The 26,598-nt window shown below is 38.5% G+C and overlaps 1 protein-coding gene across 8 annotated transcripts in view; it reads right to left on the minus strand.

Moving 5' to 3' along the window:
* Positions 1-26,598, minus strand: part of KCNIP4 (potassium voltage-gated channel interacting protein 4) — a gene marked incomplete at both ends in the record, with an annotated part of 444,699 nt that overhangs the window by 45,656 nt on the left and 372,445 nt on the right. For 4 of the 8 annotated variants that reach the window (XM_080621848.1, XM_080621847.1, XM_080621846.1 and 1 more), the window contains one exon: positions 6,471-6,595. In XM_080621848.1, the coding sequence (XP_080477974.1) occupies positions 6,471-6,595 (125 nt within the window). Of the gene's footprint in view, positions 1-6,470; positions 6,596-11,286; positions 11,422-26,598 lie in introns of all 8 variants that reach the window. The other 4 variants (XM_080621843.1, XM_080621842.1, XM_080621841.1 and 1 more) reach the window with 2 other exon arrangements.

The raw sequence follows: 26,598 nt of genomic DNA on the forward strand, positions 1-26,598 counted from the left end.
CCTGTAAGATACTAACAGAAAAACAAAGAAAAGGAGTTTTCCAGAAAAGGACAATAAGAATAGTTGTATTTTGTCATGCAAAAGTCAAATACTCTAGACAATAAATAAATGAGATTTATAACCTGTAAAATGAGTTTTCATTAAAATTTCTACAAGACTCACAAATGCAACATATAGTCATAGACTGCTTCCATCAAACCATAACTGAAGCTGAAAAATCTTTCAATAAATTAGCATATTTTGAGTTATGCACAAATGTATTCTTATATGGATAGGTAGTGTAATGGGCGAACCTATCTTTGAACTGTAACATTATCAGAGTTATTTTCTTACTGTCATTGTTGCCTCATTTGCTAACAGCAATAGGGAAGAAAGGTGACTGAAAAATGTTTTCCCAATGAATGTCACAAATATGAAGCTGCCAATTTAAAGCTACAGTACGTATCCAGGGATGCTTTTGTGCATGCATGACTTCAATTTACACTTTCTCTGTATACAGTTGGTTAAGATAAATGTTTGAAAAAAATCCTTTCACTTTTCTGGGAAAGTCGAGTAGTTTCCCAACACAGAGTTCTACAGGTCTGCTATTTTTTATGAACATAATCAACCAAAATGAAATATCATTAATATTTACATTTAGCACAGAAGCATCTTTTCTCCAGCAAATGCATTATCTAAATATTCTTAAAACGGAAATGTGGCATAGCTCTGGCATAGCTCAGGGACATTTTTAAAACTGTGACAGACCTATCAATGGACAGAAGAGAAAGACAGACCACATGCTGAGTGCATGCTTGATAGTCTTTACAATTTATTGTGAAGTACCACTTGTACTAGACCTGCCACAGAGCCGTTGGTTTGAAAGGTTAATGACTGAAGCAATCATAATTTCAGTTTACGAGAAATGGGATGACAGGAAGCCAAATACAAAATGGAAAGGTTCTACTGTGATCGCAGCTGAGCAACAATTCATCAACAAGAGTGCAGAAAGATTGTAAAACCAGAGTGCTGGGGGCAAACTTTTGACACTGGGGAGGGCTTAGTACTTCTGTTAAGCTCATTTTTCAAGGATAGTATAGAAATTTCAAAATGGCTAAATCATCAAATCATAGAATCATAGAATAGCTAGGGTTGGAAAGGACCTTAAGATCATCTAGTTCCAACTCCCCTGCCACGGGCAGGGACACCTCACACTAAACCATATCACCCAAGGCCTCATCCAACCTGGCCTTGAACACCGCCAAGGATGGAGCATTCACAACCTCCCTGGGCAACCCATTCCAGTGCCTCACCACCCTCTCAGTAAAGAATTTCTTCCTTATATCTGATCTAAACTTCTCCTGTTTAAGTTTGAACCCGTTACCCCTTGTCCTGTCATTGCAGTCCCTGATAAATAGTCCCTCTCCAGCATCCTTGTAGGCCCCCTTCAGATACTGGAAGGATGCTATGAGGTCTCCACGCAGCCTTCTCTTCTCCAAGCTGAAGAGCCCCAACTTTTTCAGCCTATCTCCATACGGGAGGTGCTCCAGTCCCCTCATCATCCTCGTGGCCCTCCTCTGGACTTGTTCCAACAGTTCCATGTCCTTTTTATGTTGAGGACACCAGAACTGCACACAATACTCCAAGTGAGCTCTCACGAGAGCAGAATAGAGGGGCAGGATCACCTCCTTTGATTTGCTGGTCACACTGCTTTTGATGCAGCCCAGGATACGGTTGGCTTTCTGGGCTGCGAGCGCACGCTGCCAGCTCATGTTCATTTTTTCATCGACCAACACCCCCAAGTCCTTCTCTGCGGGGCTGCTCTGAATCTCTTCTTTGCCGAACCTGTAGCTGTGCCTGGGATTGCTCCGACCCAGGTGTAGGTCCTTGCACTTGGCATGGTTAAACTTCATAAGGTTGGCATCAGCCCACCTCACAAGCATGTCGAGGTCCCTCTGGATGGCATCCCTTCCCTCCAGCGTATCAACTGAACCACACAGCTTGGTGTCATCGACAAACTTGCTGAGGGCGCACTCAGTCCCACTGTCCATGTCACCGACAGTGATGTTGAACAAGACTGGTCCCAACACTGATCCCTGAGGGACACCACTTGTTACCGGTCTCCAGCCGGATATCGAGCCATTGACCACAACACTTTGCATGCGGCCATCCAGACAGTTCTTTATCCACCGAGTGGTCCACCCATCAAATTGATGTCTCTCCAATTTAGAGACAAGGATGTCATGTGGGACAGTGTCGAACGCTTTGCACAAGTCCAGGTAGATGACATCAACTGCTCTGCCCCTGTCCATCAGTTCCGTAGCCCCATCATAGAAGGCCACCAAATTGGTCAGGCAGGATTTCCCCTTAGTGAAGCCATGCTGGCTGTCACCAACCACCTCCTTGTTTTTCATGTGCCTTACCATGCCTTCCAGGAGAATCTGCTCCAAGAGTTTGCCAGGCACAGAGGTGAGACTGACTGGTCTGTAATTCCCTGGGTCATCCATTTTCCCTTCTTGAAAATGGGGGTTATATTTCCCTTTTTCCAGTCGTCGGGAGCTTCACCTGACTGCCATGATTTTTCAAATATGAAGGCCAGTGGCTTAGCAACTTCATTTGCCAGCTTCTTCAAGAGCCGCAGATGGATTTCGTGAGGTCCCATGGACTTGTGTGCATTTAGGTTTTTAAGATGGTCTCTAACCAGATCCTCTCCTACAGTGGGCCTAGGGTCTTCATTCTCACAGTCCCTGCATCCGCCTTCCAAGACTTGGGTGGTGCAGTCAGAGCCTTTGCCAGTGAAGACTGAGGCAAAGAAGTAATTAAGAACCTCAGCCTTCTCCAAATTCTAGGTAGCCAGTTCTTCTGATATCTTCCGGAGGGGCCTACATTGTCCCTAGTCTGTCTTTTTCTCACTATGTACCTATAGAATCCCTTCCTATTATCTTTAACATCCCTAGCCAAGTTTATTTCTAACTGGGCCTTAGCTTTCCTCACCTGGTCCCTAGCTTCCCGGACAGCATCCCTCTGTTCTTCCCAGGCCGCCTGTCCCTGCTTCCACCTTCTATAGAAATATATATATAAATATATATTATATAAATATATAATATATATAAAATATATATATATAAATATATATAAATATATATAAAAATATATATAAAAATATATATATATAAATATATAATAATATATTATATAAATATAATATAAAAATAGCCTTTTTCCTTTGAATTTTCTTAGCAGCTCCTTATCCATCCAAGGAGGTCTCCTGGCTCCCCTGCTGCACTTCCTTCTAGTTGGGAGCAACACTCCTGTATCTCCTGTATTTCAAATGTTGACCTTGACTGCTACCAAAATAGTCATTGTCATGACAAGCATTTCAGTAATATTTGTGCCTTTCCTGCAATTACATTCTACTCTTGCGTCCTAGAGCATCAGCTATACTACAGTGTGATCTGAGACTTTGTAAGGCTTTCAGGTGTGTACATATACACAGAAATGCTTCTGAGACCCTGTGCTCCTTCTGCCTGAATTACATTTTCCTGGATTTGGCATGTAATTCGTCTACACTGGAAAATCAAATTAATGAAAATATCCTTAAAGGTTTACAAGGGCAGACAGTTACAGGACAAGGGGGAGTGGTTTTAAGCTGACAGAGAGGAGATTTAGATTAGATGTTAGGAAGAAATTCTTCACTATGAAAGTGGTGAGACACTAGAAGAGGTTGTCCAGAGAAGCTGCAGCTGCCCCATCCCTGGAAGTGTTCAAGGCCAGGTTGGATAGGGCTTTGAGAAACCTGGTCTAGTGGAAAGTGTCCCTGCCCCTGGTTGGTGGGTTGGAATTAGATGATCTTGAATGTCCCTTCCAACCCAAACCATTCTGTGATTCTATGATTCTATATGTTGATAAGATCAACCTGATCCTTCTCTTTTTGAGGCTGATCAGACCCAGCTTTTAAACTTTCCTCACAGGAGAGGTGCTCCTGTCCCTTAGTCATCTTTGTGACCCTTTGCTGCACCCTCTCCAGTATGCTGATGTCTCTGTTACTGGGAAGCCCAGAACTAGACACAACAGTTCAGGTGTGGCCTCACCAGTGCTGAGCAGAGAGGAAGAATCACCTCCTTACACCTGCTGGTAATATCTTTCCTAATGCATCCCAGGATACCGTTTGCCTTCCTTGCCATAAGGACACATTGTTGGCTCATGCTCAACAAGCAATGCTGCTTTCTAGCTCGGTGGTTACCAGCATATATTGGTGCATGAAACACACACGTAAAACATACATGGGAGGAGATATTGGCAGGATAGCATTCAGCTGGATCCGAAAGAAGCAGAACGAGAAGTGAGGTGGCCTGTGGCAGGCAGAAGCGGGTGACTCATCACTGTCAGGGGGAGACAGGAATTGTGATCTAGCACCAAATTTTGCAGTAGAAACTGATAAATGTAAGAAACAAAACAAACATGAACTCAACTGAAAGTTTTGAAATCCTTCATTTCTGAAGTCTCTCAGCTAAAGACTATGTCTTTAAACTGATTTATAACAGTCACTAGCCTTTGGCATGCTTTACAGCATTTTTGAAAGTAACTGATAACTTTGCAATTATATTAAATACAAAAAACCTGAAGTTCATGCTTATTAATTTTATATAGTCAACGATATTTATACATGCATGGCTTGAATTATCATATACTGATAAGGAAATGAAACACCCAATAAAGATGTATTACCACGTATTACGGTAGACACTTCTTTGATGTAAGTGGAACTTACATCTTACAACACAGAAGCATATAAACATCTGGATTCCTCTTTTCAAAAAATGATAAAAAGGTAATCAATTAAAATACTTCCTTATAACCTATTCTCTTTTTCCATACCTCTATTACACAGAGAATTATCAAGGTCCTTAATTTCTGGGAGTCTAAAAATAATCATTCTTGGAGAAACAGACAGAAGGCTTATTTTATCCACTATACTTTGTACCTTTTTGCCTTAGATCTAGGGACATTAGTTAATGATTTGCAATGCCTAGGGAATACTGCCATTAGCAAGGGAATGTTCTCTGGTACCCTGAGGAAATGAAAAGCTTTTAAGAGCAATCACTGTTAATCACTAACACGCTAACATTATATACCTTCTGGAACTGAGGATGATATATAGACAGGACCCTTTAAGTGACTCCATATTTTACTTGCATTGTAAGCTTCTGATAAAAATGTGTTTTTAAAACATCCCTTTGCATGGCTTGCTTTCATTATAAAATACATGTTAACTAAGAATTCTGCAAGATTTACACTTGTCCTTGTACAAGCTATTGAAAATATTGCCTCTGATTCCACAGTTGATCTTTATTGTCTTTTTAGCATTATTATACTTTGTTACACAATTTCATTTGAATAGTAAATGCCAAGGTCAAGAAGGCAACCCTTTTGTAAGGGGGAAAGGAAAACTAAATCTAAAGGTGATAAAGGCAATTAAATTCATCTTTACCTTCAGCTCAGCAGAAGACTTAGCACCTTAGCACAGCTGTAGTATTCACAACTGAGTACACAAATTACACACAAATTATTCAGAAGCAATTTCTATTATTCATTTTTTTAATATCAAGTATTTTCTATCCAATGTTACTTGCATGTAGTATCCTACAGAATTGCTAATCACATGAAAGATAGTAGAACAAAACAGAGAGAAAAAGCCTTTTCTTAACAGTTGTTTTTTTTTTAACATATAGTATTAATAAACTCAGGGTACCTCTTAATTTTAGTATAGAGCCAGAATTTAATATTAATTACTAAAACCTTTTTGCATCTTATTTCTCTGCTGTTCTAACCATGGATGCCTCATATATCAACAACAAACCCAGCACCACAGGACAGCAAGTACATGCTGGAAAAGAAGGCAGACCCATGTACTGAGGTCCTCAGTGGGGATCCCTGCCAACTAAAAACATTTGGCCTGCCAATAGAATGCACATATCATATATTGCTATGAATGACTCCTAGTAAAGGGATCAAACAAATTTATAGATTTATATTACAGAACTAGAAAGGACTAAAGAAGTCACCTACTGCTGTTCACCTAACAAAAAATTCCTCTAGTGCAGTTTAAACCAATTACTTCTTGTGATAGCTACTGTGAACACAAAACCCAAAATCTTTCTTCTTTACCAAACAAATTCTTCAGGATTTACATTCTCTCCTATTATTGCATTTTTAGACAAACTACCTCAACACAATTTTCAATCTGTATTTGAACAAAGCCCTATTATAGTAAATTATAATTATTTTCTTCTGGATACTTTTCTAATTTGTCTACCTCTTTTGGTCATTAAACAGCCCAGTTGTTGCAGAGTGGTTGTTTCCTCACCTGACCAGACATGAAATATTTAGCTACTGATCCCATGAGCTCCACTGTCAGTCATTCTCATATTGATGGAACTGCAGTGGCCTATCTGGTAAACAGATGGTAAATTAAAAAAGGAAGTGCTTACATTCTTGAAACCTCTATATAAGATCTGAAGTTCCTTCTTTGTGAATTTACTCTGTGCTTCCAGCAGTTCAAGAGCTTCAGGTCTATGTCGTACTGTGGCCATTTCCATTTCATCTTCTACAGTGTCTGCAGAATACAAGAGATAGAAAAGGAAAGCTCAACAAGAAATGTAGGATACAGAACTATCTAATCCTTGCAGAGAAAAAAAAAAAATTAAATGACATTCTCTTACAGAAGAGTTTTTGCAGCTTTAAAGACAAATGACGTTCATTTTAAACTCATAGGTAAATGCTACCTGATCTGCTTCTGTGGCTGCACAGAGCAGGGAACAGCAATGATGATCCAGTGGTTTGGATATTATCACATCAGTATAAACAGCAATAAACTGAAAAGCCAACATTCTGCAAGGGCATGCATGACACATTCAGTATGGCTTTTCTGTTTCTATCACTCTCGGACCAAAGAGAGCAATTTTATTAAACTTCAGTGACTCCAGGATACTAGAAATTTTTCCTTGGTTAGTTAATAGATGTGAATTCACTGTATCAGACTGGGATTTTCAGTGTCCTCCTTTTACTGTGAAGTTGTGCTTTGGAAAGCATGTGAGAATGATGTTGCACATTCAACAGTACACCTTACAAATATATAACAATGATATAACAAAACCTTTAAGGGAAACATGATTATTTGTGGTGAGCAGCCTAAGTGGGGAACAAGATGACTTCACTGACCTCATCAATAGGTAAATAAGAATGTGGTTATTCACATTCAAGGCTTACAGTTGAGTGCAGCCCTAAACAACGAGAGACAGCAACACATTTTTTCCAGGTAGTGTTTTAAATGTGAAAGTTCAATACAATAGCTAAAGAAACTTAAAGTATGATTTTTTTTTATAGGGTGCCAACTATATGCCTGATAAAAATATGAATGTGCATATCCATCTTAAGTACTCCCAGTATTATTGTGTAGTACTGCAGACTAATTTAATCAAATCACTGACTTATTATGTTTTAAGACTTATACAGACTATAGAAATGTAACTTGACACAGCATGTTGAATTGTCACTTCCACAATGTTGAAGGTATGTATTTTATTTTATCAGTGTGTGGGACTGCGTTCTTAAAATAAGTTTTATTCAGTTCAGTTTTCATAAGAGCACAATATTAGGATACTGCATTAAAACAGTACCGTGCTTACATCTTCATATATTTCTGTTGTGCTACAATGCAGTAATAATAACTTTCAGCTGCTTGGGAGAAATCTGGCATCAGAAGATACAGTTCAGTTAAACAAAAAAAAATGAACACACTAAATAGAAATAATCATAATATATAAACTATTTGGATAAATCTTCACAAAACAGTATGGCCTTGTCTCTTCTTTTGCAAAGAGATGTTGCTATTAGCACTCATCTCAGGAACATAATCTTGGTGTAACCCAGATGATCTCAGTGTCACACACGATCTTATATCAGGATGTCCACTGTTTTTTGGCTTATGGATAAATTATAATAAGTTTCTTTTTCGTTTTTCTTTACAGATTACCTCATGTGACTTGTAGACCATTACCATCTTTGTGAAAACTTCCAATCTAAATGCAGTTGACAAAACCAGCAACTGTCACAACTTAAACTGACTTTATGATGCTTGATGATAGTTTTAAAGGGCCAGTATCTGCACTCACAAGATTATAAAAAAAAATCAGCTCTCTTTAAAAGCAATCCTGAGGTGCAAAGAGGTCCTGCTTTTGTAGATGAACCTGGAATAAAGTAGTTCCAAAGCTAAGAAACTGTCTTCCTAACCTATGGTAGGTATAGCAAAGTTCTTGAGTCCCATTTTAATTCTGCATAAAACATCCAGGGTTTATTTTGCACGGTTCCTAAAGCTTTTCCATCATGTTTTAAGGGATTAATCTTTTTATATTCTCTATACAGTCACTGAAGTATCTGTAGCAATGTCAGGCTGTAGATATGCAGCTGATTATTTTCCTTTTTTTGTCAACTGCAAGTCAACAGCAGGTGCTTATTCTAAATTCACGAGAGAATCAATCTGAGAATAAATATACTTGAAGTCACTTGTATTTCATATTCTAAGAGTTATACAGAATTTAAATGGACCATTGGTTAGACCGCAGGGGACTTAACTGGAACTGAGCTCCCTAAGCATCCATTTGTGAAACATCTGGTTACCTAGAGAGACATCTACAAGCTTTTCTAGAAGCAAAATGAATACACATAATAAATGTGAGACTAAAGATAAAGGCCAGACAATGTGATGCTGAGTACAATGTTTGGCATTTCCTTAATAATAAATATTTTTATAGTGTTTTAATGATATGGTGATAATGTAGAAGACTGCAGTGTGGTGATGATGTTTTTCTTTAATTAAAAGGTTCACTATAACACTCTTTTCACATTCTATTTCTCTAGACTCTGACATTTATAAGCAATCAAAAAATAAAATCACCATAAACTTCCTTATAATGTGCCAAGTATGCAGGTTAAAATACTATCGAATTTATGAGTTGCAGGGTTTTAAGATTTTTTTTCACACTTATGACTACCATTATCCAGGCTGGGAAAAAAAAAACCCTATACACATTTAAAATATACAGTGAAATGTATGAAAATATATCTACTTCCAAACATTAATGATTTCTATGGCATTAGCAAAAAAATAGTTAGTTCTGTAGTTTCTTCAGCCTAAGAAAGTTAAGGGTTCTTTATTTATTTTATAGAAGGCTAACGTATGTAAACTGAAAAACAGAAACGTGTTCATATTCACTCAATATATTGAACAAAATATTTTTACTGACTTCATGGATCAGTAGCTTTGCTCTAGCTAAATAGTAAGGACAGTTTTAAATGTATTTCCCACATGAGCTATGCTTTGAACCTTTCATTATTCATTAAAGAACAAAATGAAAAAAAGCAATGCAAAAAGCACACATACTCTTCAAATAATGGCAGCTGGAGAGGAATGTCCAAAGTCAAGCCTCAGTTCATATCTGTAAATATTGTGCACATGCATTTGCCTGCACAAAACCCAAACTATAGCTCCTGAGTCTATCTAAGAACTGCATGCAAACATGCTTTTCCTTTCCAAAACCGCTCTTGAGTCTAGTCCTATCTCTAGCACATGCCTTTAGCTAAAGAAGGTTGGATTTAAGTTTAATTTTACTAGGCTAAACCACAGGTAACCTCTGTCTATATTCATAGAAGTTAAGAGCAGAAGTGCAAATTCATGCTATTTATATTTCAACAAAGCACTAGTTTTAAAAATATTCCCCTTAAAATTTCTAAGGGATTCACATTATGTGGTTGCTATTGTAGGTAGCGTTGGCTTCATTCCTAGTACATTATCATGTTGCTTATTTATGTTAGCAGAAATCAAATATCACATTATGTCAAAGTGGTATAATAACAATGTGTGGCTACAATGATATTCTTATTTAATGCAATATTTTCACTTAGTATAACATTCATACTTAACATAGCACTTCATTATTGATGAGTACACGGAAAAATGTCAAATTAATCTGGTTTTACATTTTGGTTCTCCAATATGAAATATTTAATACAAGGTGAGGTTTACCCTTTATTACTCAAACCAATTTTTGATTCTATGATTCCTTTTATAGTCTAAAACTATATTATTCAGGCCTTGTAGCTGAAAGCAACTTTTAAATAATGAATTCCTACTGAGTGTCATGACAGTAATGGACCAGTTTAAGCCATCTTATTTTCAAATAAAACATCAGTTGAAGCCACCATGAAAAAAAAATCGCATCTTTAGTCCTTCTCATCTTTGAGACCTCAAACACTTAGAAAAGAAAGCAAGCACCACTGTCTTCTCTCTAGAGAAGCATGAAAGGCAGTTATGTGGGATAGCAAAATGAAAGCCTAGATCCATACCACTGAGATCCAGACACTTAATAGGGCCCTGTGTTCATACCCAAGTTGCCTTGGGTTTTCAAGTATTCACTGGACATGGGTAACTGCTTCTGGAAGTTTTTATTTCACCTTTGATTGAGATGTTTTATCAGAAGAGGAACCACATATATAGGCACCACATATAGGAACCACAAGGACCACTGATCTTCTAATTTTAAGTGCTTAGATTAGTGCCTAGAATAAAGCCAAATTAATCTAGACTGAATTGTGTACACAGGGATAGCCAATTTATAAAGGAAGACATTAGTTTTATTACTAAAATTAATCTCTAGGTATATATGCATATATTTATGTACCTTTGTACAACTCATGTTCTCCCTCACTCCCCCTGGTTTTATCTGTTAGCTATTCTAGAGAAATGTTACTTCCTCACAGCATATCAAGACATTAAAGGTAGTGTCAGTGTGCTTTTCCTATATCTCCACATTCACATGTTTTTTTCAATCTCATTATTTTTCTGTCAAACACAGACTTTAAGTCCCATTCTCTAAATAGTTTGATTTAGTCAAAACCTGCCGAGCCAAATCTTTCCTCCCAGACTAGTACTGCTGATACTATCATGTATTGGATAGCAAGCACACACAGACACACGCACACATGTAAATGAAAAGATACCACTTTTCAAATACACTTGAGAGCAGGTATTTAATTGAATCACTTTCAGAGCATACATGCCAACCCAGGAGCTCCTACGCAGCTGACCCTGGCGTTGGTATATTGCCATAGCACAGACAAATCTGTTACTAGCCCACAAATCTGTTCATCACTTTATTTTAAACTGCAATAGAGCATACATTTATTTCAGCAGGTATCTTGCCTCTCAAATATAGCAGTTAATGAAAGTATAACTTTGATGCATGCAACCTAAAAAAAAATCAAAATAAAAATAAAACTTGCTTTGAGTAACAGGAGAGGTCGTTTTGGCAGCCGAGCAGGGCAAGAGCTTCATAAGTCGCTCTTTAATGCTGCGTTTGGCACTGTTCTGAGCGTAGAGGAAACCTAAAAAATATATTATCAGGACTGTTAACACAGGCTTGAGAACAATTTCTGTACATGCTGCAGAGTTCGTCATTGTGCAGTATCCTGATGGGAAAAGGCCAAATAGATGGCAGCCATCCTGAACTGCAAAAGGCAACCAGAATTTTTGAACAGGACAACAAAATTATATTGTCTTTGCATCATTTCAATTAAGTTTTTTTTTGTTTGTAAGTGTGCATCTCTTGTAAAGTTCTTATAACCCATTTCAAAACAGCTAACAGAGAAGTATCATATTATGTATTTGAAACAACACAAGGCAAGAGTGTTCATAAAAATTTTAAAGCTAAAGTACTTAAAAGATAAGTCAAGTCTATTTGATTTTGAAGTTTAATATGGAAAACAAAATCAAAACCAAATAAAATCCCAAAGATATCTTTTGTTGTCCTTTCTGGCAGTTTTTTAGTTCCACAGCTGAGTTTTCCCATATATTTAATTCGGCAACTGTAATAACCAACCTGGTACTTTTGCCTTTTCTGAATATTAAAAATATCAACCATGACGTGTAGTCAGTCTCCCTTTCCTTTAATATTTGCCATTCTACATATATACAAAAGTATTATTTATACTTTCATCCTTAAATACTAACATGGCTGAATAGTTAATGTGCGTGTGTCGTAAAGCAGGTGAACAGGTTTACTCTTATTGTGAAGGAACTCATCAGAGTAACTGCCTGTAAGGCCTTGCTAACCATTTTATACAAAATTGGTGATATAAGCAAGCATCCACTATATGGATATTTATTGCAAATAACAGATTTAACATCTGTAAAACAGTTGAGTAAATTATTTTTGCTCCTGAGAAAGGTAGAGCTCAGTTTGGATATTACGCTGCTCCCTCACTTTTCATGTCAATTGCATGTGCTCAGACACAAAAGCTGTTCTGCCATGGCTCTTGCTGCAGCAGCATGAGTGTAAAACGGAGCAAGAAATGAAACACATGACTGAAAGTTGCTGTTCTAGCAGGACAGTCACCAGGATAATCCTGGGTTATCCTCACTATTGCACTTGTGCTGAATACTGGTGTTAGAGACATGATGTAGAATAGTTTCCTTTCTGTCAGCAAACCATCTTGAGAAAGTACGTACTTGTATTTGGGAACAGAAGGAGAAAGTGAGAAAGCTTCAAGGATATTAAACTTTGTAAATGAAAAAAAAAAAAAGGAAATTAGTTTGCATATGAGTAAAACATTGGGAGAAATGAAATCAAAGAAATGGGGGAAGCTAGGAAAGACTTAACCACAGCCTTAAAAAATCAACTATTACCAGGCAAATTCTGCCTCTGGGAGAACAGGATCTCTGGTGAGTAGATGAAACAATCCAGTCTCAGCATAAGGTCAGATGGACCTAAATGGCCATCTCTGGAAATTTCAAAACCTTTCAATGCTACTAATAAGAGTGAATGCACTCATTATTTGCAGCATTTAACTATTGGCTCAACTTGGAAACACTATGCAGATAAATGCATAAAAAAGAAGGTAATCTGTGGTCCAGTGGATATCTCAAACTCCATATTTTTAGTTTGAGAACAAAACCTGAGCTTTTAAATGTATGTGCCTTGTGGTCTCAGCTGGCAGTATCTGCAGTATCACACTAATCCTGTACTGTAGATATCTGAACACAAAGGAAATCTGTTTCTCTTAAAGATTTTTTTTTTTTTTTTTTTATGCATTAGGAATTCTTCTAGCATAGACATGATCTAGAAATATCTACTTCTAGCTTATTAATTGGAGTTGAGGTTTGAAAAAGTTTAATGCCCATGTACTACTTACATAATTACATAGGTCTGCAACATGTATAATTACTGAAGATGTATACAGTGCTTTGCAAAACTTAAAAGGATGCATTATTTCCAAAGGCTTGAAGCTCAAAGCCCTGAGTAAGCAGTTTTGCTAGTTTTATGCTCACAAAAGCTCATGGAATTCAATGCAAATCATATGGGCTTTGCAGTAGTATGATCACAGTCAAAGATAAAATGAAATACATGGGAGAGAGTTCTATCAGAGGAGTAACTTAGGAGGACAGTATAATTTTTGTACTCACTTCTGGCAGCTAATTTAAGATGTTCATACTAAGATCAGGGCAAAGGTGAAGGAACTGGCTTAGCTTCTCACAGCATCAGAAAGCAGCATGGAAACTTTTTGCTTCCAGTGGCTGCAGTCAGTTTGTCATGCAGCTGTTGCAGTCCACTGTCATGACAGTGTGGATCAGCACTACAGCTTTCAATGTGACTTTTCTTGAGTAAAGGGCTATTTAATACATTGAAAACATGTTTCACACTGGGCCTATGCTGAGCCAGTATTTAATACATGTTGAAACACTAAAAGTGTTAAAATGAAATACTGTAATAATCTCTGTGAATTCTGTAGCTATTTCCTCAGTTTGAAACACGTTGAGGAAAAAGTTGTGGCCATTATGAAGTTAATTAATCTAAGACAGAAGCACCAATACACTGATAATGATGGACTGATACTGCTTCCTTTAAACTTTCAGAGTAGAGTAATTCTTAGCCTTGAAACGATATTCAGAAGCTAAATTTTCTAAACTCTCCTTGATTTATTTTTTTTTATTTAATAATTAGTTGACTAGAAATTTCATAGCTGTTATTCCCAACCCAATCAGCCGGAAACTCCTCTGGGCTAAGTGTGAAGATTCTTCAAATTTAGGTTAGTTAAACAGTACTGCCTGCTCTTGGGCTTGATAACTTACTCCTTTGCAATGAAATTTAAACTGTGAGACACACTTTTCCCCAGAATTCACTGTGGGAATGTCCTAGAACCCATCTCTGTGGATGATTTTCTGGCAAAGAACAGCCACATACCCAGATCAGCAAGTGCCTACATGGAGTTCGACATGAACCAAGGAACAACAAAAGGTGAAGGAGAATGGGAGCGAGGCACTGGGAGTGAGAATCCCAGCAAGATAAGAAGGAGCTGGAATTTACTGAGTTGCTAAATTGAGGACTGTTGGAAAACTTTGAAGGTCAGGTTCTCACACCTGTGCTTAACCAACTATATGTTAGTTGTTAAGGGCCTCACAGATATGTATGCAATCACAATGTGCCAAGTTAGTGAAAACAACTTTAAGAAATAGTATATAAAGAGTTAGTTTTCCAGAAGAAATGGCTTTGTCTGATCACATTGATCTCTGACTGAGTCCATTCAGCAACAAATGGTGCCCAATGTGGGGCATTGCTCATATCACTAGTATTCCTCATTCTCCTACAGGTCAGGCTATTATTGAACGTACGCATCAGACCTTGAAACAATTGTTAGAAAAACAAAAAACGGGGGAAGAAGGGCTTACCCCGGCAGCAAGAATACAGAAAGCTGTGTATGTTATGAACTTTTTGCGATTGGTAGGAGACTCTAGTGACCCTCCTGCTGTAATACATGTCAAGCGCTAGGGTCAGGTTATGTGAATAAGACTCAGGGTATACTGGTCCAGTATAGGGATCTGGAAACTGGTACCTGGAAGGGTCCTGTGGAAGTAAAACTAACTGGTAGAGGATATATGTGTGTAATCACAGACTCTGGTCCACGTTGGGTACCAGCTCGATGGGTGAAACCTTGGAAGGAGCCAGTGTTGCCAAAAGAAGACAGAACACCCTCATTGCCGGCAAATGAATCAGCTGGATGAAGAGGCACGAGCCAGGTTTCACGCCTAGAATTTCTGAAGGACAGTTTAAGCTGCAGAGACGGGTATTGAAGCAGAAGAAGCAGATACGCATTATTCAATTTGAATGTTCAAAACCCTTACTGGTGTCATACAAACGGCAGATTCCTCCTGAGCATTGGGAGGGGGCTAAGCGAAGGTGTGCTAAGCCATCTGCTTAGAAGCACGAAGATAGACATAGTCATGAGTGTAAATAGAACCTGCTTTCTTTCAATATTCATGTTTATGTTACAGATTAAGGCTAATGCTTATGTAGATCTGTTAGAAAAGGTAATTAATTATACGCAAGTGAAAAACTGTTGGGTGTGTGGAAATGTAGAGCAATTTAATGTACCATTATGAGGAGTCCCTTTAAGTAAATGGGCAAGTCTTAACCCTTATCGCCTTTTGAACATGTTATATGAGTATTGGGGCAGACTGTGGACTTGAAACCCCATATACAACTCATTTGATAGTCTCTCTGTGATCCACATGTACTAGAAGATGGCAAATATAAGTATATCCATGTTTCTATCAATCCTTGGAGACTTTTATGGATATTGCTGACCACTTCTTCCAATGTAGGCTGGCCACCTGCATCGGAATGAGTGCGCATTTTGGTCAGTGTAAAAGCCCAAGACTCATACGATGTGGGGGAGGCAGAGCCTTTGCGGGGATGCCCGCTAAAGTTGAGCCTGCCACCTCACACTGCGATGATGCTTCTTGGAGCTGATTTTTTTTATTGTTTTCACAGGGTCCTTACGCCACATTCCATATGAGGGACCGTATAGTGGGAATAATGATTGTCTGGGTTTTGTATTTCAAATATTGTAATTGTATGGAGTTTGCTTGTGGGATCCCATGCATGCATGTGTGTGTGTGTTGAGGGCAGACAGTGTTCTGTGTATTTTTTGTTGTTGGGTTTGTGTAAAAGTTTTAATGAGTAGCAGATTAACATTTTGGACAAGAAAGGGTTAATGCAAAAGTGTGGTTGCTAGCAGGTATTTATGGCTGCTGCTAAGCACGCAGGCAGCTGTAGCTTCACATACCTTTTCCATCAGGATGCCTTTGAATCACTTTAACCCAACTCCTTCTCAAGAGCTGATAGCCTGGGATAGGGGGTGTGTTTGTGTTCTCCTACCTACAGGTCTGTGGCAGCTGCCTGCAAAGTTTGTCAAGCCTTGCCATGAGCTGGACAGACAAGTGGAGGAACTCGATGCCTCAGCTACAGGAGCTGACAGTGAATACCTCGAGCAGAATGAGATAGAGGAAGTAAAAAATGAATGATTACAGGACATCACTTGGGGGCAACTGAAAAGTAACAACTTGAATAGGTGTGCTTGTAACGTAGCTATTATTAGAGGCTGTGATTTTGTGTATAAAACCACCTGTATTTACTAGCCAGTTGCTAATGAGAAACTATACCTTGTATTGTGTGGATTTGTTACTTGTAAAAGAGATGTTAGAGCATGCAAATTTGCAGCAGCTGCTAGAAAATGCTAAGGCAAAAGCTAGAAAGATTCTAATATGATGGTAGTGTTATAAAGCAGGTAATGGAACAAATTAAGAGGGTGGGAGAACTCCACTGGTAAGAAAATTCTTTGGCTGGTTTCTTGCTGCCATCAGCATCTTCAACATGCTGCTGTAACCTGTAATAGTTACTCTGGTAATGTAAATCTGTGTATGCTTTGCCACAGTAGCAACTTGTTACTGGATGAAGCAGGTGAAACTCTGCATTGACAACGAGGTACAAGAACTGAGGTTGACCAAATGCCTGCTGCCACAGTCAAGGGCAAGACTGGGTTGGCCTCTGTATTTGCCACCAAGAAGAACCTTTAGTTCCGCTGTTGGCTGCAACCCAGCAGGCGTGGAGCAGTGGGGACACATGCCATGCCAGACCTTGATGTGAGGGGATGGCCAGCCCTGTCATCAGAGAGCCATCCAGGAGAAAAATGGCAGACCCAGTAGCCTGTGATTGGCATCTGTTGAAGAAATATGGAAACATGCTAAGATCTTACACATGGTGTATGAGGATGGGCAAGCCTCTTGGCTGGACAATTTGTTAGGTGAATGGGGACTGACAGGTTGGCTGGTTGCTTTAGTAAAAGGTGGACTAATGGTGTTTATTGTCATTTTAACGATTTTGATTTTGTTGCTGTGTATTTTTAATGTATCCAACGAATGATTATGAGTGCTACAAAGCGTGTTTGGCTTGTATAAAAAGAAAAAGGGGGAGATGTGGATGATTTTCTGGCAAAGAACAGCCACATACCCAGATCAGCAAGTGCCTACATGGAGTTCGACATGAACCAAGGAACAACAAAAGGTGAAGGAGAATGGGAGCGAGGCACTGGGAGTGAGAATCCCAGCAAGATAAGAAGGAGCTGGAATTTACTGAGTTGCTAAATTGAGGACTGTTGGAAAACTTTGAAGGTCAGGTTCTCACACCTGTGCTTAACCAATTATATGTTAGTTGTTAAAGGCCTCACAGATATGTATCCAATCACAATGTGTCAAGTTAGTGAAAACAACTTTAAGAAATAGTATATAAAGAGTTAGTTTTCTAGAATAAATGGCTTTGTCTGATCACATTGATCTCTGACTGAGTCCATTCAGCGACACATCTCCATATGATGCTACATGGAATGGTGTGTGATTGTCCCAAGAGGCGCCTCACCTTCACAAAACATTCTGTAACTAGAGCACAGCTTACTTATTCTCATACTTAAGCACTGCTGTAGAGATATAGGTGTTGCATATAGACATTGGGCACATTAGACACTTTAGGAGTGACTGCTACTTAGCATGATTTCTACCTGCACTTGCAACTGATAAATGCATCAATGGCTTAAACCTGATTTACAGATATTTAAACTAGAGAACTCTAACCCTACCACTTCATTATTAAACATTCAGTAGCAAGAGTATCATGCATACTTATGGTCAATAGAATTGTTTTCTAAATTCTTACTTTTAAACAACATATTTGGTTATGTGTGTGATCTAGTCAGTCCAATAGCACAATGATGACAGGCTGATGTAGAGCTAATCGGTGGAGAAGTGATTCAGAGCAGCCCTGCAGGGAAGGACTTCGGGATGTTGGTTGACAAGAAGCTCAACATCAGCCGGCAGTGTGCGCTCGCAGCCCAGAAAGCCAACTGTATCCTGGGTTGCATCAAAAGGAGCATGACCAGCAGGATGAAGGAGGTGATCCTGCCCCTCTACTCTGCTCTCATGAGACCTCACTTGGAGTATTGTGTGCAGTTCTGGTGTCCTCAACATAAAAAGGACATGGAGCTGCTGGAGCAAGTCCAGAGGAGAGCGAGTATGATAAAGGGACTGGAGCACCTCCCATATGAAGACAGGTTGAGAAAGTTGGGGCTGTTCAGCTTGGAGAAGAGAAGGCTGCATGGAGACCTCATAGCAGCCTTCCAATATCTGAAGGCGGCCTACAAGGATGCTGGAGAGGGACTCTTCATAAAGGACTGTAGTGACAAGACAAGGGGTAATGAGTTTTAAACAGGGGAAGTTCAGGTTAGAAATAAGGAAGAAGTTCTTTACTGTGAGGGTGGTGAGGCACTGGAATGGGTTGCCCAGGGAGGTTGTGAATGCTCCATCCCTGGTGGTGTTTAAGGCCAGGTTGGACAGAGCCTTGGGTGACATGGTTTAGTGTGAGGTGTCCCTGCCCGTGGCAGGGGGGTTGGAACTAGATGATCTTAAGGTCCTTTCCAACCCTAACTATTCTATGATTCTAGGATAATAGTGCTGGTTACAAAAAAATACACAAAGAAGCACAAAAATATTTCCTCACTAGTTAAAAATTAATACAGTCATAAAAGACTTTAAAATACTAGGAAAAAGGATGTGTTAGAATATAAAAAAATAATTTACAAATAATAAGTGATTTATAAATGACCATATATTCCCAATCATATACATCTATTCCTATGCTATCTTAACTCTTTACATATCCACTTTTCTTCAGACATATGATCCCTAATTTAAAAAGACAGATATATGATGTTTTGTTATGTTCTTACAGACAGGTGAGACTACCCCAGGAAAGTCTATCAAGGCAAGAGATTTTTGAAGGATTTTCAGAGGCAAAGTATTTCTCTTTCTAAACGTAATAGTTTTCTTTGCAAATTCCTTGTAGTCATGAAAGTGAGGGCAGGTAGGCCACTTCTTGCTGATGTGGCAGACAGATCTGTCTTGCATCCCCACTAAGTGCACAGGATGGACTGTGCTGTGGTTGCCCTTGGCCCCAAAGTCCTACCCACCTTTCCTGCCTGCATCAAATGCTGTCTATTCAAAGAAGCACTCTCCTGCCTTGCCTCTCTCTTCATTGCTGCCTCTTTGTAATAGGAATTGTGTGGTGTCAGCGTAGTAGCCAGTTATCTGAGTACTAAAACAAGCATGTGGGGCAAATAATCATTCTATTTCATAGGAAGTTCAGAAATTAGAAACAGTTCTCCCAAGAAATTCTTCCTTCACTGCCAGTGGAAAAGAAAAGGCACCTGTAAAGCTACCTCTTTTCTCCCCACTCTTTTTCCCTCCATGTTTTTTTTACTTTTGTTTACTTTTCTTCTTTGTCAAAGTCTCTGTCCCTTATTTGGCAAAGGCAGCAGATGAGCTTCCACTGTTTAAGTCTCACTCAATGTTTTATGCAGAAGTATCCACAATCCCTTGGCCACATCCAATGTCTATACAGTACGGCTAAACTCCCAGTAGTTCTGGAATCTGTATTTTGTTCACCTACAGAACTATATATCTTTCCATAATAATGGGAAAAAAGCCTATCTTGTATTAGTTCTGAATGTGACCTTTTTGAAAGAGGGTTAGTAGAAGACCTTAAAGCCAAGCTGCACAAGGCACTTTCCTAAATCAAAAGTTTTGGTAGGAAATTACGAAGATTCTGAAAACCAAAAGGAGAAATGCATGAATGTTTTTCTCAGCATAATGGTTTATGCTCAATTTCTGTTCTACAATGGAATTTCTACCAGGGCCTTAAGTGCTGGCAGCCCCACTAAACTGTTGATGGTTCAGCACAGATGGAGAGGCAAAGGACACAAAATGAAGTGCAGATTTCATATTCACAGTTCAGCACTTGTGGAAGAGAGCCAAATCACAGCACGTGTTCCTTCTGTGCAGCGAGTCTGGGAATTAAATAAAATTATGTACAACATAAATATTTATAAATCCCAGCCTCAGATCTTTGGAAACACCTGCCAAGAGACTGTGTGAGTTGTCAGTAGGCTATTCAACAGAACATCGGCATTTTTTGCCAAACCATGAAACTATTCTCACCATTTGCATTTGCGTGCACATTTGTATTTTTTAGTGATTCTTCCTCCACTGCCCCTAACTTTCTGTTTTTCATCACCTAATATACCTATCAGCTTCATAGCACACTTAAGACCTATAAACCATATCAGACCTGCTACAAGGAGAAGCCATGACAATACTGAGTTGAAAAAGTGGATAGCAGTCATACCTTAGTAGGGACTACGTTTAAACACTCATTTCAGAGTCAGATTGCTCTCCTTCACTTTAAATTCCCTTGCACATACTGATTTAAATCAGCCTCCCAATGGCAGACACAGATTAGGAGTTGCTAGCCACACTTCCAATATATTGGAGGTCAGAGTCAATTGAGAAGTCTGGAGACCATTAGTACTTCAACATGGATTAAAAATGAAGAACAAGGAACAGTGATCTTGTCAAAACCAGTAACTACATGTGGGAGTTTGTGGGATTGACAAATGGAAAAGAATGAAATAAGAATAGAAAAAGCTAATGTCACAGGAGAGAAGAAAGAGAGTAGTGTTGAAGTATAAAAAATATAAACCAGAAAAATTGCCACACTATCATCATTACAATCTTCATTAAATTTTCGAAACACACCTTTATTATTCAGAGTACACCTTCCCATGATGTTTCAACCTGAAAAACTGCTTATGTTATGAACACTTTCTATGCAAATGTTTAATGCAAACATTATCTAAAACTGTTATAAACATCTCCAGGAGTATAAACACTGAAAATTGCAGTTTCTTCAGTGCAAAGATGGAAAACCTACTATTCTTTTAATACCACTTTGTTCATTTAATACCACTTAATACACTTGCACACAGACTCCCAGTATATGTGTAAAACTAAGCTGGTCTGCTATGACAGGAAATGTTTTTATATCAGATCACCTGCTTCCTTTAGAAAGATCTCATTTGGAGTGGACTATCTGAGCATATAAGAGAATGCAAAATGAATCAGATTTGTTTAATTGGTACTCTGAACTACGTATTTTCCTTCATTTTATTGCCTTCTATTGTTTGTGAGAAGAGCATAGAAGTTTTTAACTAACTGTAATATATGCAGATGATCATAGAATAATTACATCTACAGAAAGTTGTCTTGTGGTGAGGTAGGAAGGTGACAGATTAGAGGGAAGAGGTTTGTATGTCAAAGGAGTTGAAAGGAAAGCAATACTTAAATAAGAATGTATTATATGGTGCAGAGAATTAAAAAAAAAGTGATACAAAAAGAGCTAGAATGAAAAAGAAGAGCTCAGCAAAGAAAAGAGAAAAATAAGAATGTTAAATAGGACTTGAGAATTAGAATAAAAAATTAAATAGGTAGATATTAAAAATTATGAGAGAACTTTCAAATGTTTATTACTTTCATATTTAGTTTCTTATATAAACTGTGTGTATGGTGTATGTGAACATGTACAATGCTGGACTCAGATATGCTCACATTTGCCAAAGGGCCAGCAGCTGGAGTGAGACCAGGGTTTTGGGTACCCCTGGCCTATGGTGTCAGCTACTGTACCCACTGTGGTCTCTGTGCCACTCACTGGAATGAATGGGGGTCTTAAACCTAGCCACTGGGCTGGGAATGGTGTTTTCCCTGAAAACCACCTATGGGGTGGGGGGAGATCTAGTGTGAGTGAGGGGCGCAGTGCTAGCAGCTGGACTGCAACCACAGATCACAGCCCAAATGTCTGGTGCTGGCTCCTGGAGGGTGAGTGAGCGCCTGGGTCTCCTCCCGATCATGCGTATGGGGTGTGTTATAGCACTCCTTAACAAGCATGTGTGTACTTTGCGGAGAAAAGTCTTTTCATACTCATGAGCAAGGTTAGATAAGACCAGAAAGAGATACTTCTAGTGAATAATTTCTGGAGTATACCTTCATAGATTTCACACTATTATCCAATTACTCTTGAGTGGAAATAATTAACCTGCAGTGCTCTAGACTGTCATTGTAATGTGTTTTTTAAATGCTTTATATGGATTTACTTATTAGGAGGGATATCTCGCTGACAGCTCAGAGAACTTTCACAAAACAGTGAAACAAAACCAGTGTACACTTTTCAATTCTGCAGGACTAGGCAGTGAGCCATCTCTGACCTAGATCATTCAGGAGTGGGTCACTTCCAAACCCACTATCAAAGTCAACAGCAGATTTTCTACAGAGTTCAGTAGTATTTGTCTGGAGCTTAAGTTTTTATGCCATACTTGGATTGCTCACATTTTCCTGCAAATTTTGGTGGCTTGTGTAAAGCTCCACCCCTGGCAGTGTTCAAGCCCAGGTTGAATGGGGTTTGAAGCAACCTCCTCTAGTGCGAGGTGTCCCTGCCCATGGCAGGGGGTTGGAACTGGATCATCTTAATGTCCTTTCCAACCTAAACCATCCTATGATTTTATGATAGTGACACTATATCACCTTTGTACAGAAGAGACAAGCAAGTCTTACACACTAATAGTTTTCAGTTGCTAAGCTGCCAGTCTTGAGGTAAACTACTTTCCATTGATAATCTGTATCCTGCTCCCATAAAAATAGTATTTTTATACAAGACAGAAAATGGGTATGGCAAAGTAATAAAGAATATGCTTTTCTTTTGCAAAGAGATTTAAAGAAACCAAAGCCAGTGCCATTCTTTAAATACTTAATTAAAAGAATAAATAGAAGAAAAGATTATTAAGTCCTTCCTGTTGGTCCACTAGCCTTAAAACCAAGTATAACATGATATTCACATTTACCTTTCCTTGGTACAGAGTTATTATAAATTACTTAACACAGTTAGATGCAGCACTGTATTCCTATCAGCAAAGTAGTAAGAGCAGTGTTTTATTTCAAAAGTGTTCAGGTTTCCTTAAGAATGATGCAGCTGCTCTTGCACCTTTTACAGCTGTGTGTAGTTACCTAAAGGGGTCCTACAAGAAATCTGGAGAGGGACTTTCAATAGGAGCAAGTAGTGACAGGACAAGGGGGAATGGCTTTAAATTAGAGCAGGGTAGATTTAAGTGTTAGGAAGAGATTCTTCACTATGAGAGTGGTGAGACACTGGAACAGGTTGCCTAGAGAATCTGTAGATGCCCCATCCCTGGAAGGTTTCAAGGCCAGGCTGGATGGGGTCTTCAGTAGCCTGGTTTAGAGGAATGTGTCCCTGCCTGTGTCAGAAAGACAAAAAATCTTTTCCTTCTAATCCTTGCAAAAGAGAGAAGTTGAAGTATTCCAAGCAACTTTCTGAGATTAGAAAGCAATTGTCAGCTTTTTTCATCAGTGTTTTGAAAGGCGTCTATTCTATTTCAGCTGAAGGATTTAATGTTTAGCAAATTCATTAAATTATTGACTTACAACAGCCTGAAAAATGTTAGATGATTATACACTGTCCTAACAATGAGATTTATCTAACACACGCAATAGGTATTTGAGAAAAAAAAAAAAAAAAATCAAGAAAATCTGTTTCTGTTAGTTTTTCTATGAATTACAACATTTAAAAGGCTGGTTAATTCACAGAGAATTCTGAGGACAATTGGAGCAAAGTCCTTTTCTTTTCACCAGCCAAAAATCACAATGAACTTTTTTGCTTGAACAAAGAGATATGAAATCTGGCTTCTAAAAGAACTTTGAAACCTTTGCACAAAAGCATTAGGAAAAAGGTTTAAACAGATGACTGACTTTCCATACTGATGCTTTTGCTAACTGTTGCAAAGGACCTAAGGAAGGTATAACACTGAAATATAAAGGAAAGGTCACTTACTGAAAAGTGTTCAAACTTTTGGTTTTTGGATAGCTTTTAAAAGACACTTCTTTATAAATCAACACTTTCACACACAAGTGTACACACAAACATTGACTCCAACATTCTGATGTCGATTACAAGTCTTCCCTGTGGCAACTCAGGTTGCAAGATAAAAGAAATAAACTGCTGCAACAGATGGGGATGTTTAATTACATCCTCCTGATTTCGCAGTTATTAAAACATGCAGTTTTCTGTGGTCACAGGGCTTTTCAGTTGCTAGTGCTCAATTTCATCTCTTTTGCCTGCAGCTTCCATTTCACTTCATAACCTTCATATTACAGTTCTCAATTCTTCTGCATTTATTACATTTATAGTGTCAGTAAATATCTCCTGCAGTCTCTTCAAAATCTGCTGCTAAGATAGTTGTCTTGCCCTGACATAAACTTATTGCTTGCTGCAATGTGGTCTGGCTAAACATCTTTCTCAAACTTCTCTCTCCATATCCTTCCTTCAGCAGCAATACTGCCTTCTTGTCTTGTGGAAACTCACCACAGTTTAACTATACACAATTCAGTCAGACTAGTTACCTTAATATAAGGTTGATGTCTCCCTTTGCTCCCTTGTTGATCTCAGCATTTCATCACCCAGTTCCCTGAATTTCTAGCTAAGAATTTCACTCTTTCTACTCATATCACTGCATGCACAAGGAAATCACAACTGGACCGCATTCTTTGCCATCTGTTTAAACTCTTCTATTTGTGGATTGGGCAATAACTAGGTTGAATTTTTACATAGAAACATGGGGAGCTGTGAATGGCATTTAAAGCCTGCACTGCTTTGTATGATATTTGTCTTTTATTTTTGCTTTTATCAATGGCTCCTTATCTATTTACCGGTTGTTTAGGTCCCACTATGTGTGAGAGGACAGAGACATTAATTTACATTCACACGATATCTACTGCCATAAATCCAAGCTGATTCTGATTCTTAGGCAATAATCTCATACAAAATGTTTATAAATAACAAAATATTTTTTAAAAACTCAAAACAATTACTAGAAAGAACAGGAGAAAGACTAGTGGCAGCTACTGAACAGAAAGAAGTGCCAAAGAGGCTTTGCAGTTCTCTGGCATGAGCTACAAAGAGCAAACTCTGACAAGCCTGACAGAGCTTTCAACTGTGAAGGAAGAACACGTGCTGGGACCACAGCTCTCACAGTCCTAATCCTTTTGTTTTAAATTGGCCATTTAGAAACATATCGTAATTTCTTGAAGAGGATACTGTGTCTCATTTTTCTCCTGCTTACTCGGCATCAATCAGCAGAAATACATCTGACTTTTGAACTTGACAGATCCTGGTGTAAATCAGTTGTAACTTGTTTGCTATACGTAAAATCCCTATGTCTTTTTCATTCCTTGTTACTAAAAGTTTTTCCATTCAGTCTTCAAAATTTTCAGCTAAACCAAAGAAAAGTAACCTTGTGTGATAACACATGCCAGCTTGTGTTAAAAGGAGCAACCAAAGAAGCATCAATCTGTGACTGACTAAATGTGTGAGAGAAAGTAGGTAGGAATATCACTGGCTATCATAATGTTAGCACACAGGAAACACAAAGAAGCAAGCTCCCAACAGAGAACCCCCCTGCCCTTAATGTCTTACCGCTAATAAAAAAATGCGTTTGCAAAGTTCTGTTAGAGCAAGGGTTATTGATTTGGGAGTTCTTGCCAGGGCAAATCAGTTGAGATAAGAGCGATTCTACAGGCATCCTGACAAACCATAGTCTTGCCATACTACAGTAAATTTTCCTACTGGCTACTGGTGTTTAGTAGGCTTAAAAGCAAGCAAATCCACTTGCTGCTTTCTTTTACAGAAAGCTCTGATAGGTTGTTTGATGGGTTTTTTTTAGTTTTCTTTTCCAGACCACGTCCACTGTTGACTTCAATTAAATAAAATGCCTTAGACTTTTTATTATTATGATTTGGTAACTGTTCTCATGATGCTCTCTTCCAGTCGCCCATTCACACACCTATCTCAGCCTCTCAGGCACAGCTGGAAACTGCTGCCAAGGATAAAACTGAAATTCTTTTTGAGTTCCTCAAGACTTCTTCAAATCTCTGCTTCCCAGTGGAACACAAAGAAGCCATATTTTATACAAAGTAGTAATTTCATGTTTTTTCCTCAGAGTGCTCACAACATGCCACTTCAGACTAGAAGCCACAGATAATTCTTTAACCTGTGAAAAACAGAGACTCAGCAATAACTTTCAGACAATGTAAATAAAGCAGACACAATAGAGAAATTAAAAAACTAATTATGGATTCTTACACACACATGCACAAACCCAAATAGCCCAGCTATCTCATGTCATCTGCTAGAGACAAATGGTCTAAAATACTATCTGCAAAATTAAATGGGTTTTTTTGTGCAGTTTAAACCCAAGTGAGCAGAGATGTAACCATATTAA

Source organism: Psittacula echo (assembly GCF_963264785.1).
Source record: "Psittacula echo genome assembly, chromosome: 1".
Taxonomy (NCBI): Eukaryota; Metazoa; Chordata; class Aves; order Psittaciformes; family Psittacidae; genus Psittacula; species Psittacula echo.